Source organism: Phacochoerus africanus, chromosome 3, assembly GCF_016906955.1.
Source record: "Phacochoerus africanus isolate WHEZ1 chromosome 3, ROS_Pafr_v1, whole genome shotgun sequence".
In the NCBI taxonomy this organism is placed as follows: Eukaryota; Metazoa; Chordata; class Mammalia; order Artiodactyla; family Suidae; genus Phacochoerus; species Phacochoerus africanus.
The window spans coordinates 137,065,750-137,083,897 of record NC_062546.1 but is presented as its reverse complement, the minus strand read 5'-3'; the positions used below and the strand labels follow the sequence as shown (position 1 = coordinate 137,083,897).

General features: G+C 34.5%; 1 protein-coding gene across 4 annotated transcripts in view; it reads left to right on the top strand.

Moving 5' to 3' along the window:
* SLC38A11 (solute carrier family 38 member 11) overlaps positions 1 to 18,148 on the top strand; it is a 147,889-nt gene that overhangs the window by 97,863 nt on the left and 31,878 nt on the right. For all 4 annotated transcript variants that reach the window (XM_047772764.1, XM_047772763.1, XM_047772762.1 and 1 more), the window contains 4 exons: positions 6,250 to 6,384; positions 7,532 to 7,597; positions 9,610 to 9,716; positions 11,702 to 11,781. In XM_047772764.1, coding sequence (XP_047628720.1) covers positions 6,250 to 6,384; positions 7,532 to 7,597; positions 9,610 to 9,716; positions 11,702 to 11,781 — 388 coding nt within the window. The remainder of the gene's footprint in view (positions 1 to 6,249; positions 6,385 to 7,531; positions 7,598 to 9,609; positions 9,717 to 11,701; positions 11,782 to 18,148) is intronic.

Genomic DNA, 18,148 nt, shown 5'->3' with positions numbered 1-18,148 from the left:
ATTTTATTTCATGAAAAATGCCATAAAAATGTTTTAATGTTGAACTGGGAGAAAAATTTGCAACTATTACAGAACATTTAGCAATCAACATGAAGGAAAGCTAATAGCAAAGGTATGAGAAGACTGTCTCCTAATCAAGAAACCCAAATGACTTAAAAAAAAAATCCTTGTTTTATAATGTAATATATTCATTCATCATCTTATATAGTTTATCAATAAACACACAAAAAAGACCCATAACTTTGTAATATGGAACCTATAAATTTGTTCCTATTTAGAGTTGCTGGTGTTTAAAAATTGTATTTTATTCATTAGAGCGTTTATTACATTAAAAAACCTCATTCAAGGATTTGCCCTTGATGTTTTTAATTTCCTGTTTCCCAGTCCATTAGTACTGACAAATAATTAATTTCCTCCTAGACATAATAACCACAGCTTATTTTATTGCATTGCAAACATTTGCACACATTGTAAACCAGTAGATAGAAAAAATTCAAAAACATATATCACCTAAGGATTCAGTCAATATTTGAAAAGAATGGTTTCTTTCTTTCTTTTTTTTTTTTTTTGTCTTTTGTCTGTTGTTGTTGTTGCTATTTCTTGGGCCGCTCCCGCGGCACATGGAGATTCCCAGGCTGGGGGTTGAATCGGAGCTGTAGCCACCGGCCTACGCCAGAGCCACAGCAACGCGGGATCCCAGCCGCATCTGCAACCTATACCACAGCTCACGGCAACGCCGGATCATTAACCCACTGAGCAAGGGCAGGGACAGAACCCGCAACCTCATGGTTCCTAGTCGGATTCATTAACCACTGCGCCACGACGGGAACTCCAGAATGGTTTCTTAAAGCCAAGATTATGCATACATAGATCATAATATGAATAACTTTCTCAACTGATGCTGTATGTCACAGTTATAGCAGTGACTGTGAGCAATCCTTTGCAAAATCATATATTACAAAATTACTAATCAGTAATTACTCTTATTAATTTAGTTACATGGTGAAATAAAATAATTTTAATAAATAAAAGTTGATTGCACAGAAGCAAAAAAATATAGACTATGATTCATTTTCTTTCTTAATTAGGCATTTAAGAGCAAAATCTGCAAGTAGAGTTATAATATTGAATTGTTCTTTAAATTGACACTGTAATTACACAGTAGTTCATGTCTACAATTATTCTTTTGTCTTTTTTTTTTTTGCTATTTCTTGGGCCGCTCCCGTGGCATATGGAGATTCCCAGGCTAGGGGTCCAATCGGAGCTGTAGCCACCGGCCTATGCCAGAGCCACAGCAACGCGGGATCCGAGCCGCATCTGCAACCTACACCACAGCTCACGGCAACGCCGGATCATTAACCCACTGAGCAAGGCCAGGGACCGAACCCGCAACCTCATGGTTCCTAGTCGGATTTGTTAACCACTGCGCCACAACGGGAACTCCTCTTTTGTCTTTTTAAACCCTTTGTCTTTTTAATGAGATATGTCCAGTTCAACAGTAGTGTTTCTAAGTTCCATTTTCATGTTTAAGACATGTTGGAGAACAAGAAGGAATGGTAAATATTTACAATAGTTTTGTTTTAATTTACTTTCAGGTTCTCATATTTGTTGGAGTAAAATAATTTTTATTGGCCAAGTACACATAATGATGTAAAAGAAAAATTTCTCATTGAAAAACATGGACTCATTCATGGATTATCCAAAATTTGCATACATTATATTTAAAGTAAGGTCAAAATATTATAGTGATTGATGTTTGAGTTTCCTAAAACTTTAGAGATTTATTTATAGCCTGTATTTTACAAATAGATGAAAGTACTTATAATTGACTATATTCTTAGCAAATTTTTACTTTTAAGCAATACATTTTGAATTTTTATGAAATTCAGCAATCTCATCCAAAAATACAGTTCTTACCAAAACTTTACATCTATAAAATTGGGGCCTTCCTGTTACTCCAGTCCTCACTGATTGTTTTCTTTGGCCAATAAGTTGCTGTTTAGTTTTCCTACCTTTAGCGGCTGTCTGCTTTCTGATTAGTTCTCCATATTGCTGCAAGAGTTATCTTTATAAAACTTGGGCCTGATATTTGTTACTCCCTCAGTTAGAACATTTTAAGACTCTATAATGACAACGCACACACACACAAATACTACATTTAAATTCTTTAGTGGTTCAGCCGCAGTCTGCATTTTTAGTCTTATTTCCCACTAACCTGACCTCTTTTGTTACCCTGTCACTGACACTGCCCTAGGTGGGACTTACATTTTAGCCATTCTGGACTATCCATTCACCACATATAGAATATGCCTTCATGCTGAATTCCCATAGATACTCCCTCTGCTTTACTTTTTTTTTTCCTTCTCTATCTGATTAATTCCTGTTTATCCTTGAAGGCACTACTCAGCTCTTTTGTGAAGCTTTTCCTAGTTTTAAGGAAAGGATGTAGGATTAATTGCTTTGTCATTTGCACTTGCAGAAAATTTAAAATATATATATTAGGTCATTTATCATGTTAAATTTGAATCAGGTATGTAGACATCTAGCAATCCTGCATATTAATCATTGATTCATTCAACAAATATTTACTGACACTGCTGCCATTATAGTAATGAAGAACATTATTGCTGCCTACACTAAGTTGACAATGTATTATGTAAGGCAGAAAAAAACTCATAATCATAATACTTCATGAAAAATATCATAATACGAATATGTGCATGACAATAAGGATACTGACATTTAACCCAGCCTCAAAGGAGCAGACATATTTTGAAGAGGAAAACACATCTTCACTGACTGTTTATGAAACAATGTGAGTGAGCAAAGAAAATGGAAGGGTACTTGAAGCGGATGGAAATGGGGAAATGCAAAAAAGAGCTGTGTTTAAGTGATTCAGTCTGGCTAAAGTGTAGGGCTGAATTTGGTAGGTGGAAAGAGGAAGTTAGAGAGGTTTGCAGAGGCATTTATGAAGGCTCCCATGTAATGATAATCATTACCATTTCCTGAAGACTGGCTAGATACTGAGCATAGTGCAGCCATGTATTTAATCCTTCTGAATCCATGAAGTTGGTATTCATTTTCTACTTTTTATTGTGGAGGAAACTGAGATGTCAGTAGGTTAAAATGATTTTCTCAAAGTCTGCAGTTACTGGCAACAGAGTTGAGATTTTGGTTAAGTATATGGATTCTGGGGCTAGCAAATTGTTACTTTTAAGCAATACATTTTGAACTTTTATGAAGTTCAGCAATCTCTGAGTCTGAATCCTGTCTCTTCCTTACTAGCTCTGTGAAGTTTAGCAATTTAAGTCTTTTGTGCATCACATTTCTCATTTATCAAATGGAGAATCATAATATCACCTACTTAAGGTTGTTGTGATGATTAAACAAGTTAATATACATAAATCATTTAGAAAAAGGCCTGCATACAGAAAGTGTTGTGAAGTATTTGCTAGTGTTTTTGAGGTTATCATCATTATCATCATTATCATCAGACTCCAAACACAATGCACTTTCTATCCCACCTGCAGCCTATAGAAAATAACTAAAAATGAAGGAGTTCCCCTGTGGCTCAGAAGGTTAAGGACCTGGCATCATCACTTCAGTGACTCGGATCACTGCTATGGCATGGGCTTTATCCCTGGCCCAGGGACTTCCACATGCTGAGGGTAGAGCCAAAAAAAAAAAAGAAAAATTAAAAAAGAAAAATAAATAAAAATAGTATAATGAATGTGAATGAATGAAAAAATGAAAAAAAATGAATTTTCACATTCATTTAGCCTCTATAGCATGCCAGGCATTGTGGTAGGCATTTAAACATCATCTTTACAGACTCTTCAAGGTTACGGTACTGCTTTACTTTACAAACGAGACTCAAAATCCTTCAAACAAGATTCGAACAATAATAAACATATTTTTTTCTGAATAAATTATGAAAAAGAGTTGCTTTTTATCCAAAGTCATTAGATGATTCCCCTGGAAGATTTTAAGCAGAAGACATGGTCAGATTTATTCTGTGATCCAATTCATCTGGTAGAGGGGAAATGTCGAGAAAGTTTTAGTAGGAAAGGGATATCAAAAATGTTTTGGGAGTTCCTGTCGTGGCGCAGTGGTTAACGAATCCGACTAGGAACCATGAGGTTGCGGGTTCGGTCCCTGCCCTTGCTCAGTGGGTTAACGATGCGGCGTTGCCATGAGCTGTGGTGTAGGTTGCAGATGCGGCTCGGATCCCACGTTGCTGTGGCTCTGGCGTAGGCTGGTGGCTACAGCTCCGATTTGACCCCTAGCCTGGGAACCTCCATATGCCGCGGGAGCGGCCCAAAGAAATAGCAAAAAGACAAAAATAAATAAATAAATAAATAAATAAAGTAGGTCCTTGCCACTTAGCTTTATTGTACAAGTTCAAAAAAAAAAAAAATGTTTGATAGGGAAGTTTCTGTTTGACTCAGTGAGTTAAGTATCCAGCATTGTCACTGCTGTGGCTCGGGTTTGATCCTTGGCCTCAAAACTTCCACATACCAGGTGTGCCAGGGGTAAAAAGTGTCTTGATGGGAGGCCAGTTGGTGGATGAGAAAACTCTTAGGAATTTTTGCAGCAATCCAGGTGAGAAATGATAGAAGTCTAAGCCCTCAAATAAAGCAGTTTAGAGATGAAAACTAAGAAGATATGGTTGAATAATTTGTGATACAATAGTTATTGGACTTGGTGACCAAAGAAAAAGAGGTGATGGATAATAAGTCTGGTGTGGTTCTCAAGTTTCTCTTGATACTATTCACAGTTCAGAGAAACATGAATGGAGAAGCAGGTTCCAAAACAAATATATAAATTAGAGTTGGGATATTTAAAATTAAGATCCCTATGAAATATCCAAGTTAAAGTATTTATTAGAGAGCTAGATGTAGAAATATGGAGATTTGGAAGAGTCCAGGCTGAAGATACAAACTTGGGAATTACTAACATCTGTATGAAAAAGTATGAAGGATTACAGGAGGACATCTTGAAGAGTAAGGAAAAAGTCCAAGAATCCAGGGTTTGAATAGAAGTGGTGAACAGAATAGGGTTTTAAAGAAACTGTTGCAAAACTGAGCATTAAATGGCCCAAAAAGTAGAAGGAAATTCAAAAGTAAATGATGTCACAAATGTAAAGGGAGAATGAGTGAGAAAGAGGAGAATGAAAATGGGGGGGGGGAATGCTACTGAAAGAGCAAATACAATGAATATTTAGGAAGTATCAATTGGTTTTATCAGCTTGGAGCTCATTGACAAACTTGTTGAAAAAGTTCCAATGAAGTGAGAGGGCTCAAGGTGGAAACAATACTGCAATAATTTGTATTTCTTCTTTGTATTCAAATTCATTTCCAAATAAATTAAAGGATAAATAATTCACCTGTGATGGAAGCAGGAACAAAAAAAAGAAAGAAAAAGAAAAAGCAGGAATTACATCCTCTACATATCTATGTACCCAAAATAAATACAGTGTCTGTTCACTAGGTGTTCAAAGAACATTGAGTTAAATGAAAAAGAGAGAATAACTTTTAATTATATATTTTCTATATATTTGTATCTTCGATTTCAACTCTAAAATTGGAACTTAAATCATTAAAATGTAAATTTCAAAAAATTCTTAATTATAATAACTATAAAGTTACTAGTTGTATTTTGTTATAAAACAAATTATCTGATTATCTTCTTCTGAATGCTTACAGCATTTTTTATTCTCAGTCTTCACACTTTGAATGCATATGAAATATTGGATTACCTACATTCTATTACATGGACAATTGAGCCACAACCTCTTAATAGTCATTGCATTGGTTAGTTTAGGAAAGTAAAATGGAAAACTGAAGCTTTAACTATCGTATGTACACCCTCTTGTCCAGTTCATTACAGACATGTTAACTGTATTTACATCTCAGTTGAAAAATATATAAGTGAAAACAGTAGTTTCATGAACTTAATGTTTTACGAAAAGAAAGTAAGCCTTGCCGTGCTAATTTACTGTAACATTAAATTCTTTAAAGTTTCTCTTTTTCTTTAAGTCAAAACATTAAAAAAAAAAAAAATGGGGGGAGTTCCTGCTGTGGTGCAAGGGGATCAGCAGAGTCTCTGTGGCGCTAGGTTTCAGGTTCAATCCTTAACCTGGCGCAGTGGGTTAAAGGATCTGGCATTGGGAGGCCAAAAAAGAAATGAAACAAAACCTTTTGTATTAAATGTAATCTGACATTTATTTAATGGTTATTTTTTCCACAGACTTTTCCCTTGTTTTATTGATAAAAGGAGGGGCCCTCTCTGGAACAGACACTTACCAGTCTTTGGTCAATAAAACTTTCGGCTTTCCAGGATATCTCCTACTCTCTGTTCTACAATTTTCGTATCCTTTCATAGGTGAGGATGTATGCAAAAATGAATATTGTAGTTATTTTCTTAAACACATAGCCATTTCTGAATAAAATAGTGTTAATAGTCATTAAAGAATACTAGCAGTTGAAATATTTTCCACATTAAGTATTTATCTTTAGCCGTTTTTCCCTTGTTTTCTGTTCCTTTTGGTCAGTTTTCTGAGTATTTCATTGATAAAATGAGGGTGATTTTCATTGGTTTAATACTTGTGATTCCCTAATTTAGTGAAAAATAGAATGATCTCGGAATAAAAGTGAATGAGAGAAATAATAAATTTCTTCTAAGGCTGATTTTATTTTTTCTAAAAACTGAAGGATTTGTAGAAGTTGTGTACAAGGCCAACATGTTATTTTAAGTTTGCACCTAGCACTTCTTAAAAAAGTGAAATGTTAATGCTCACCAATGGCCAAATTGGCTTCGTTTTAAAAATTAGCAATACGGAAGCTCTTGTTCAAACCGCTGGTTTCTTAGATCTGCACAGAAGACAAAGAATGTATTTCCCCCAAATTTTACTTTTGCAAGTGAGGGGATATTTTGGAATCTGCACAATTTTCTATTATTGTTCCTTGCTTTGAGAATACATGTGTTCCTAAAAAGTATTTGGAAATAACAAAACAAATCACATTTTTTTTTTGTCTTTTTGCTATTTCTTGGGCCGCTCCCACAGCATATGAAGGTTCTCAGGCTAGGGGTCTAATCAAAGCTGTAGCCACAGCCAGAGCCACAGCAACGCGGGATCCAAGCTGTGTCTGCAACCTACACCGCAGCTCTGAGCAAGGGCAGGGACCGAACCCGCAACCTCATGGTTCCTAGTCGGATTTGTTAACCACTGCGCCACGATGGGAACTCCACAAATCACATTTTAAATGACTACCAAAACTCACTATTTAAAGATGTTCTAGAAAGAATCAATTTGTAAAGTGAAAATCTTTTTGTAATACAAATTGATATTCTCCCATAAATCTGTTGTCTAGTTATTTTTAAAGTTGTACATATTCATAATCACAATATATGTTTGGAAGTAGGATTATGCAAGTATTTGAGAAGTGATAACTGATTACTTTCAAAATATTCATGATGAAGTATGCGAATAGCTTGTTTGGTGATTATATTATTATAATCATGTTTTTAGCTATGATAAGTTACAACATAGTAACTGGAGACACTTTGAGCAAAGTTTTCCAAAGAATCCCTGGAGGTAAGTCAATATATTTATTTTATATAATTATTCATGGTTAACATGGTTCACAATAATTTAAAAATAAAATATTTGCAAATGGAGCCACTGAATGACTTCAAATATCTGGTAACATCCATGACACAGTTTGATAGTAAAGTATTAATCTACTTTTATATATAGGGCAATTCTTTTTTAGCTATTTAAAAAATACATTATTATTCCTGTACTTAGAATGTTATATTTTAAATATCTTATGCTGCATATGTACTATTTTTACTATACCATTTCTTAAATAAGTAAGCTGACCTTTCTTCCCATTATTTCTATTAAGATATAATTCACTTTGGTAAAACTCACTCTTTTTAAAGTATAGTCCTATGAATTTTGACAAATGCTTATGGTCATAGAACCACAGTTACAATCGAAATATGGAACAATTCCATTATCTCCCCTAAATTTACCTGTTCCCCTTTGTAGTCAAACTTTCCCTCATCTCCAGGCCCTAGCCACCGCTGATTTGATTTCTCTTCCTACTTTTGCTTTTCCCAGAATGCCAAATAAATGGCATCCTATAGTAGGTAGCCTTTCAAACCTGGCCTTTTTCACTTGGATTGGTACCTTTGAGATTTATCCATGTTTTGGAGTGTATCAGTAGTTGCTCTTTTTTTAAAATTGATGAGGATCATTCCACTATATGGATGTAAACAGTTTATCTCTTACCCAATTGTGAAACTTTCGGGTTGTTTCCATAATTATGAAAAAGCTGCTATGAACATTTTAAGCAGACCTTAAACCTTAAACCTTTCAAGGTGCCACTAACTCCCCATTCATCCTTTCTCCATATCATGTCTATTTGAATAATTCAGAGATCAGGAGTCTTTCCTTTGGAGAGTTCCTCACCTAAACCACATAATCCCCAATTCATAGTGATTTTAACTCTATAGTTCTCCTTATCATTGAAATGGGTGCAAAAAACCTTTCCTTTTAGTGAGTGAATCACTCATTCTAGAGGCATCCAAACAAAATAAAACAAAACCTAAAACTAGACATTGCACTTATTCCTCTCACAGGGATTCTTGGGCAACAAATCATACACCCACTATTTGCTAGCTCTGTGACCTTGGGAAAGTTAATGCCCTCTGAGTTCTAGCCCTTCATCTCTGAATTATGAATTAGAGTATCACCTGATTTATAGGATTATTGTATTCAAAAAGGCAGAGAACACATACATTGCCTAGCATACAGGAGGATCGCCCCACACTGTTATCTATTATCTGTAGCTGCTCTCTTAGCCCCCAACCTCCAAATCATGTTTTCATTAACTGAGATTATGTAAGTGGATAAATCCTTGTATATTTTATGTTTACAACTTTTGTTTGCATTTGATCAAACATACTCGCTAACTCTGTTATTTCCAAGAGAGCCAAGAGTCTGCAATGAATACCAGGTTTCAGCCTCTTTCCTGTGATGTGTTTCCTATCCAAAAAGTTGTTTTGTCTACTTTTTTTTTCAGGGAAATCACTTCTTTCTAAACAGAGGGTAGAAGTATAGTGAATATTTTTATCAAAACCCTGATTTTTGATAAGTTTTACTGGTCATGTCTATCTGGAATATGAAAGTTAAAAAAAAAAAGCATCAGAATATGCTCTGTTCTCATGTAGCATACTTTATGAATGAAGGGTTTACCCACTAGAGGGTTTGGGACAAGGAGTGACATAATATCTTTAGGATCTCTGTAACTTCCAGGCTAAAATTATATTCCAAGGGCACAAAGGAAGGCAGCAGAAAAAATGATTGAGGCTATTAAAATAATTTGACTTCAAAATATTATAACATATTTGAACTGTAGGTTCATCCTTAAGTTATTTTGTATTTACATTTTTGTGAATTAGTTTTATGGAATTTCATTTACTCAAAGTTGTCATTTACATGACATTTTATATTATTTAAGTCATTTTGTAATTAAATATTTGGCTATGTCACTAGTGTATTACTCATATGTAAACTTTAAAACATTGATTGTGTTCCAGTTGATCCTGAAAACTTGCTTATTGGTCGCCATTTCATTATTGTGCTTTCCACCATTGCCTTTACTCTGCCTCTGTCCTTGTATCGAGATATAGCAAAGCTTGGGAAGGTAATATTTACATTTTAAATAGTTACAGAAATGCACTTTGTTACCTGAATTAATTTTGTCAAACTGTTGTCTATATAGCCAAGTTCTTAATTATACTATTCATCTTTAGTTTCTTTTAGTTTACTTATAATGATATTAGAGTAAGCTATTTTTGATATTTCATCTTATTTGAGAGAACTGATGGTTAAATCCTTGATGAATGTGAAATAAATATGTCCTTTTCCTTTTTTAAGGCAGATACTCTGGCATGAGACAGCATGCTTTAATTTTAGGAAATATAATGAATTCTACTTAAACCAAGACTAATTTACTGAATATATATATATATATATATATGCTCTATCATGTTTTATAGACAGCAGTTTAAACAATTTAAAATTAAACTAACTTTAAGAAGTATGACTGAATCACTTCATTGGCTTAAAATGTATTTGTAAATTACAATGTCTACTGTGCCCATTTTTTATCTAGTGAATTTAAATTTCAATATATTGATTAATTGTTGGAAATTTGGCCAACACTTATGATTCTTATTGGTAAAAATAAATGGTGATTTATTTCTAATGAAACCAAATAAGTATTCAAATCACCACATATGGTTATCTGCATACATTAACTTTTATCTGGCTGAATTTTATTTCCTTACTCTGATGGAATGTTTGTATTTTACCAAAAATATTATTGGTATTACATCTCAATTATACCAAGGATTCTGATTTTTAAAAAAAACGCATTTTAAAGAGTTATTAATATATTTTTATGTTCTATTTTGAAAAATCCAACAGTTGATAAATTTTACTTTTTGCTGTGATGTTTCATGTGTAGCCACAGTTGTGCAGCTCCTCCTTCCAGGCAGAGCTGAGACTGGGGATGGCATTCTAAAGTTTTCTGACTACTCTGCCTTCCTTCCCTAACAGGCAACCAGAAATAAACAAGAATATATTTAAAGGGGCTTTGGAGATTAACTTATTTCCATTTCACATGTTCAACATAGACATAAATGCTTTCTTCTGAGAGCAGAAGCTAAGGCATTTATGAAAAGAAAGCTAATATTCTATCATATTACTATTACTTGGATATTTTGTCCTTAAATATCCCTTTGAATTGTCATTTTAAACTATCTAAATAAATCTCCCAAAGAGCAAAGCAGAATAGTTAGGAACCCTGATCTGGAGTCAGGCTGCACATCTGAGTTCATCCTTGGCCACTTTCTACCCAAGGGACCTTAGGATTCTTTCTTAATATATCAGTGGATCAGAGGTCTCAGGACCTTCTCTCTAGTTAAAAATTAATAACCCAGGAAACAAGATTTATGACAATCAAATGAAACAGAACAATTTTATATTTTTCTTAGACAAAAATTTCTAAAATATGCTTATCCATTAAAAAAATAAGAATAGAAACACAAATCTAATGTAATGAGTGCACAGAACACACATACACACAGACCAGTTTATATTTTAACCAGTTGAAATAATTACAGAAGAGAGAAAGTAGCAAAGAAAACTTTAGAAACACAGACCAAAGGGCAAAAGCACATAGGAAAAATAGATAAGAGAACTAGAAAGCAGAAAGAAAAAAGCAGAGGCATCCCAAAAATGTGTGTGAGTGGGTGGGTGTGGAAGGATGTTACGTAGGAAGGGACAGGGTACGATAAAGACAGAAGCATAAAAAGCAATTATAGATTTTTTTAAAAATCAGAAGTCAACACTAAAATAAAACCTGAAGAAAAAACTTAATTTCATTTTATTGAAATAGTTATATTTGATATGTATACTATTTGGGGGGGGAACTAAAACTATGATCTGATAAAAAACTTACATGTCTGATATTATGAATACAAATCTATAAAAATATACTACTAAAGAATTGTGTTTTTAAAACTGTACATAAGTTAACACAAGTAAAAAATGAATCACCTAATATTTTCAATAAAATAGTCTCTATTCAAAACTGACAGTATATCTTTACATTTTCTTTTTCAGATCTCTCTTATTTCTACAGTTTTAACAACTCTAATTCTTGGAATTGTAATGACAAGGGTAGTTTCACTGGGTCCACACATGTAAGTTTTGTTGCTTTACTGGTTGATATTTGGTTTAAACCCATCATTTACATGTTTTTAAGACATTATAAATGCAGAAATATAATGGTAGAACCGGAAGCATCATTTATATTTAATATTTGAAAAATTGAGAGAAGATGATTACATTTAAGTACACCTGCATTTTTCAGTTGTACCCTGAGTGGCTGATGAGATTAAATTAACTTTACTTATTATCTTAATGGCCTGCCCAAATAATTAAAAGGAGAAAGGAAGGAAGTTCCATGGTGGCTCAGTGGGTTAAGGATCTGGGATTGTGGCTCCTGTGGCACAGGATTTGATCTTAGGCCTAGGAACTTCTGAATGCCACAGGTGAAGGAAGGGATTTTGAATAGTGAGAAATAGGACCAAAAGAGAGCAGTGGTATATGGCAGAAGGAGGGGACATGATAGATGGTAGAAATTTCTGTATCTATCCTAGAGATGGATTTGGTCTTTTTTTAAAACCTCTTTTAAAAATTAAAGTATGGTAGATTTACAACACTGACAATTTCTGCTGTACAACAAAGTGACCCAATCACTTCTCATATTATCTTCCATTATGTTCTATCCCAAGAGACTGGATATACTTCCCTGTGCTGTTCAGTAGGATCTCAGCGCTTATCCATTCTAAATGTAATAGTTTGCACCTACTAACCCCAAACTCCCAGTCCATCCCACGGATTTGTTCTTAACAAATTTTCACCAGTCTAGGCTGAAATAAAAAGAATAAAGAATATAGTGGTTGTTTTTCTCTATTGAATGAAATTTAGTCACTTGGAAAACCACCCTTTATTCTCTAAGATTATATTTGTTAATATTTTGTGCTAAAATACTTTGTCATTTGTGAACTGGTGATGATAGTTGATAGGGTTTTTTGGGTTTTTTTATATTATTATTTGGTCAAATAAAATGTTTGCAACTTGGTATTGGTTCCCCAAATTCTAAAATGTTATTTATCTGTGAAATTCAAAGTGGGGATACTACTGATAAAGACACAATTTTATGCTTTGATTATAGAATAGATTCATCAGATATAGACTGGGTAGTTTATAACCATATTCCTAAGAGAGTATTGGCATGAAACTACCTTACATTTAAACACAAAACTGGATTCCCACAATGCACAATAAATATTTTTTGATAAATAATACATTACAAAGTTTCCATGAGACCTTAAATATTTTCTATATTCTAAGTAAGATGAATAAAAATAAGACATAATTGCTCAAGGAACATGCTGGATCTTCAATTAATGTTATCTGTGAGGGAAAAAAAGAAAGCTGGTGAGTGGCTATAACTGATAATGCTGTCCCCAAAGTAATTTGTTTTTCCCTATTGATTAATTGTTGTTCTGCAAAATTACTTCATATATATGCTTATATCAGTTTTCTTCTTTTTTTTTTTTTCCTTCGGTCTTTTGTCTATTTAGGGCCGCTCCCGAGGCATATGGAGGTTCCCAGGCTAGGGGTTGAGTTGGAGTGTAGCTGCCGTCCTATGCCACAGCCACAGCAATGTGGGATCTGAGCCACATCAGCGACCTACATCACAACTCATGGTAATGCCGGATCCTTAACCTACTAAGCAAGGCCAGGGATCGAACCTGCAACCTCATGGTTCCTAGTCGGATTAATTAACCACTGAGCCACAACTGGAACTCTAACAGATATTTGTTTTCTAATAGTTCTGAAGCCTGGCAGCATGGTTGGGTTCTGGTGAGGGATTTCTTACTGACTTGCAGATGGCTACCTACCTGCTGTGTCCTCACATGGCAGTGAGAGAGACAAGCTTTCTGGTATCTCTTCTTATAAAATCCCATCAAGATTTACCTAAACCTCATTATTTTCCAAAGTCCCCATCTTTGGATACCATCACTTTGAGGGTCAGGGCTTCAATATATGGATTTTGTTCACTTCAATATGGCCACTTATTCTTTGATTTGTTAAACACTTATTGAATGCCTATTGCCTCTATTTTGCTGTGCCCTGAAAGATAAAGAGCAGAGAGGCATAAGTTACCACCTACTGCAAGTTGTTCACAATCAGGTATGGAGAAGGGATTTATTTTTAAAACAAAAAAGAAAAAAGAAGAAATGACAGTATAGTATTAGGAGTACAAAATAAAAGCCTAAATGAGGGCCAGTGGCAACACCAAAGAAGAGAGTCCTTAATAGTCTGAATTAAGTAGAGCTTCCTAAAGGAAGGGGGCGTGCAGTTCTGGGTGTTTTGAAAGATGAATCTGAATTTTTTCCAGGTAATAAGGGTGTAAAAGGCATTTACTGGCCTGGAAAAGGTAAGCATGAAAGCATGAAAAGATAAGCTGAATTCATTGACCAGACTACAAAATACAAATACATTGACCAGAATACAAAAAAATAATAAATTTTGGTTAAATTTTTAATTATATGACAGAACTTTTTAATTGAAGCTTTTGTCATGAAAAGTGATTCTAGAGAATAAATCATTGTCATAATAAAAGGTATTATGGATTTGGTATATAGAGTATGATGAGGCAATTTTGAGGGGGAAAAAATGTGAATAGCTACAAGTTGGAGATAGATAAATGTCATTAGTTGAGCCCCACCAGAACAGTTTAAAGCTATGATTTTCAACTCAGGCTTCACATTAGAATTACTGAGTAACTTTTAAGAATACCCATACCGGGGCCATTCCTGGAGATTCTGAAGGAATTGGTCTAGGGACCAGGCAATTGGATTTATCACTTAAAAGCTGTGAGTCTATGAACAAGCATCTAGAACCTTTTGGGTTGAAGAGATTAAAATCATGAGTACACATTTTAATTGATGTATTTCTAAAAATAAACCTGGAAGACCTCCCTGGTGGCCTAGTGGGTTAAGGATCTGGCATTATCACTGCTGTGCCTTGGGTCACTGTTGTGGCACAGGTTGGCTCCCTGGTCTGGATTTCTCATGCTGTGGGCATGGCCAAAAAAAAAAAATTGAAAAAAAAAAATTTTTTTTTGTCTTTTTAGGGCTGCACCCGTAGCATATGGAGGTTCCCAGGCTAGGGGTCCAATCGGAGCTATAGCCCGCCCCCAAGCCACAGCCATAGCAACGCCAGATCCAAGTCGCATCTGTGACCTACACCATAGCTCACAGCAATGCCAGATCCTTAACCCACTGAGTGAGGCCAGGGATCGAATCCGAAACCTAATGGTTCCTAGTCGGATTTGTTTCGCGCCATGGTGGGAACTTCCTGAAAACATTTTAAAAAATAAAAATAGAACAGAGGCTTTGTGTTATTTTAGTTACTGTTATGTCATTATTTTTCATGATTCATTCTTCACTTATTTTTTTCAGTATCTTCTCTAATTCAAATGTATGTGAAATACTATTGTGAATACAAAGAGAAAATATCTCTGCTCTAAGAGACTCACAGTTCAGTGGGGAAGATAAGACAATACAAATGTCTGTTACATAGGCCGTGTATCTTGATACAAAGGAAAGAGGAAGGAGAGGCCACTTCCTGGTGGTGCTAAATGAATTGATTTTTATGGCCAAAGAGCTGTTTATTTCTGCTATAAACAAAATGTGGCCTATATCTTTTTAACCTTCCTCTAATGCTGATTTCATATTTTATGTCTTCCAAATCTTTTGAAAAACAGATTTACTTACCTCTTTCAATATTTAGATGTTAAGTGTGTTTTTTAATACTGTGCCACCTTTTATTTCTGTTTGAATACTACCGCAAACAACTTCTGTTTGTCCAGATTTACAATCAGGCTAATCAAATCCCATGTTCAGAAGCTGCCATAATAGCTAGTCAGGCAGGCTTCTTTCTGAAAATATGACAGCCATGAATGTTTATAATCCATAAAACATGAGAAATTCAATACTCCATGTGTGTTTTCCCCATTTTTCTGTTCAGATGAATGATCAGAAAAGCTGTACTTTTTCATAGGGCTTTTAAAGTGGTATTTGAAAAAGATCTTTAAATCCACTATCAGAAAAGAGGAAGGTCTTCAATGGCTACTGGTATTGACCTTGTTACTATGGAAACACCTTTTTAGTGGTTGTGTTTTAAAAATAAAACACACGATTCAATTTCCTTTTCCATAACTCATAGGGCCATAAATTCTGCTTTTTGATATGATTTCAAATATCTCACAGTCCAATGACTTTCAATTCTTTTTGGAAATAATGTTCAGTTTTATTGTATTTTCTAACCTTTTGCTTTCTAAAAACTGAGGTGGCAAGGCAATTTAATTGCTTTCCAGAAAAGCGTGCGAGTATCAAAATGCAATAACAGAGTTCTCCCATTTTTTTTCAAACTAAAACTGGAAGCATTATCACTGTGAAAACCTTCATTCTCTGCCTCATTAATATTCAATTCTTTATATTCAGGATAGAAATGATTGCATGCAGTCCAAATTTACAACTATTTTCTCTCCATACAATGTCTCTTTTATAGCATTTTAATCAATACTATAGTGTTCCAAACTAAAAATGTGTCTACAGTTTTAACAGGTATTTATACATATAAAATGTGCCTTTTCCAAGGATCTCAATACATACAGATTCATCACCCCTTATTCATTCTAACTTTGAAATTCTGCAGTTATAACTAAATATAAAGAAGAACTAGAGGTGATTAAAGAAGAATCAGAAAAAGTGGGTAAATACAGAGTAATAGTGCATATTTGAAAAAGGGAATGATTAGTTCTGATTTTTTTTGAAGATATATAAATTATTACCTCTTTGATTGCAAATGACAATAAAATCATAGAACCATAGCAGGTTCAAGCAAAAAGAATATTTATTACTCTGACAGCTACAAAGTACCAGGGTATTTCTGTTATTATATTCAGTTGGATTTAGGAGCTTAATCAATGAAATCATAGTTTCTCTTTTTTTATTTTTTGACTTTGCCTTCTGTTTTGGCTCAGCTTCTGAAAGACTTCTCCCTCATTGCAATAAGATGGCAATAGCAGTCTCAGCCTTCACCAATTCAAGTCCATAAGATATTGAAAGAAATTTCTCTTTTGCTTTACTTCAACCTCATTTCTAGTATTAGTTCTCATTGTGGTTTGTGTTAACTTCTCTGTGTTAAGATATCATGTTTACCCTTGATGCTAAGGATAGGATCAACTCAACTAAAATACATAGACTATGAGTAAAGGAAAAAGTGTCCCAAAGGAAATCAAGGCTGATGCCAGGAAAAGAGGGAGTAGCCTTTGCATGGTGCAAATCACAGAAGTTCACTTCAGGTGATGGGAGGTTACTGGTAACCTTTAGGAGCGTCAATCAAATAATATGAGTGGAAGCTAGGTTAGAAAGAATGAAGAAAAAAGTGACTTTGGCAACCTCTCCTTTTTTTTTTAAGAGCATCAGGGAATGAAAATCACATGACAAAACAGTAGATTAATGCAGTAAGAAGTCTAAAAATACTCTTTTTTTACCATGGGAGATATTGAACATGTTTTAGACCAAGCCAAATGATGGAGCCAGAGTGCCCCAGGGGATCTTGAAAAGTTGGAATTTATGATATAGAGTGATCCTTGGAGAGGATTTAAGTAATGAGATAATAAAAATGATCTTGGGACAATAAAAATTTCATACAAAAACATTCTCTGTCAAAGAAAATTTTGCTAAGCCCACTTCCATGCTAGCAAAATTTGCTAACTCATTTGCTAAAATACCATTTGACTCCAAGTTCTACAGCACTGCTAGAGCCAGTGTTAAATTTCCTCAAATGATTGCTGACGTGAAGCAACATATAGAACCATCATTTGATTTGAGTCTGCATGAAAATAGAAAAACAAAACAAACAAAAAAAAAACCCCAAAAACAAAAACCCAGCTGCAAGGCAATATAGTCTCAGAGAAGGTTAGTACAAATCTCATGTTAATGGAGCTAGGGGAACAGCCTAGACTGCCCAATGTTAAGAATTCATTCCACTCATCATCAATTATTTTTTATAAATGGCCACATTTGTGAAGCTTGCCACCTGTCTGTTATTTTCAATTAGAAGCCAGACAGGTCTCTGGTGTAGATTAATAACCAAAGAGCAAAAAATAGAGTAGCCTGTTCTTTCAGCTAACAAGCATTTATTAAATGTCTGCTGATGCCAGTCACTCTTCTGGGTATTGAGGCTGTGAAGATGAAGAAAGAACAGTCCCTGACCTCATATTTATAGGTTGTGGAGGGGGAGAATAGACATTTAGTCTCAATACAATACTTAACAGAATTATGGCAAAGTGCTATGGAAATAGGAAGGGCCTTTAGCCCAATCTGGGCAGGCAGGTAATATTTCAAGATAAGACAGTGTGAGATCTATTACTTTAAAAAAAAAAAAAAAAAAGTACCAGAATTTGTTGGGTCAAAACAGGAG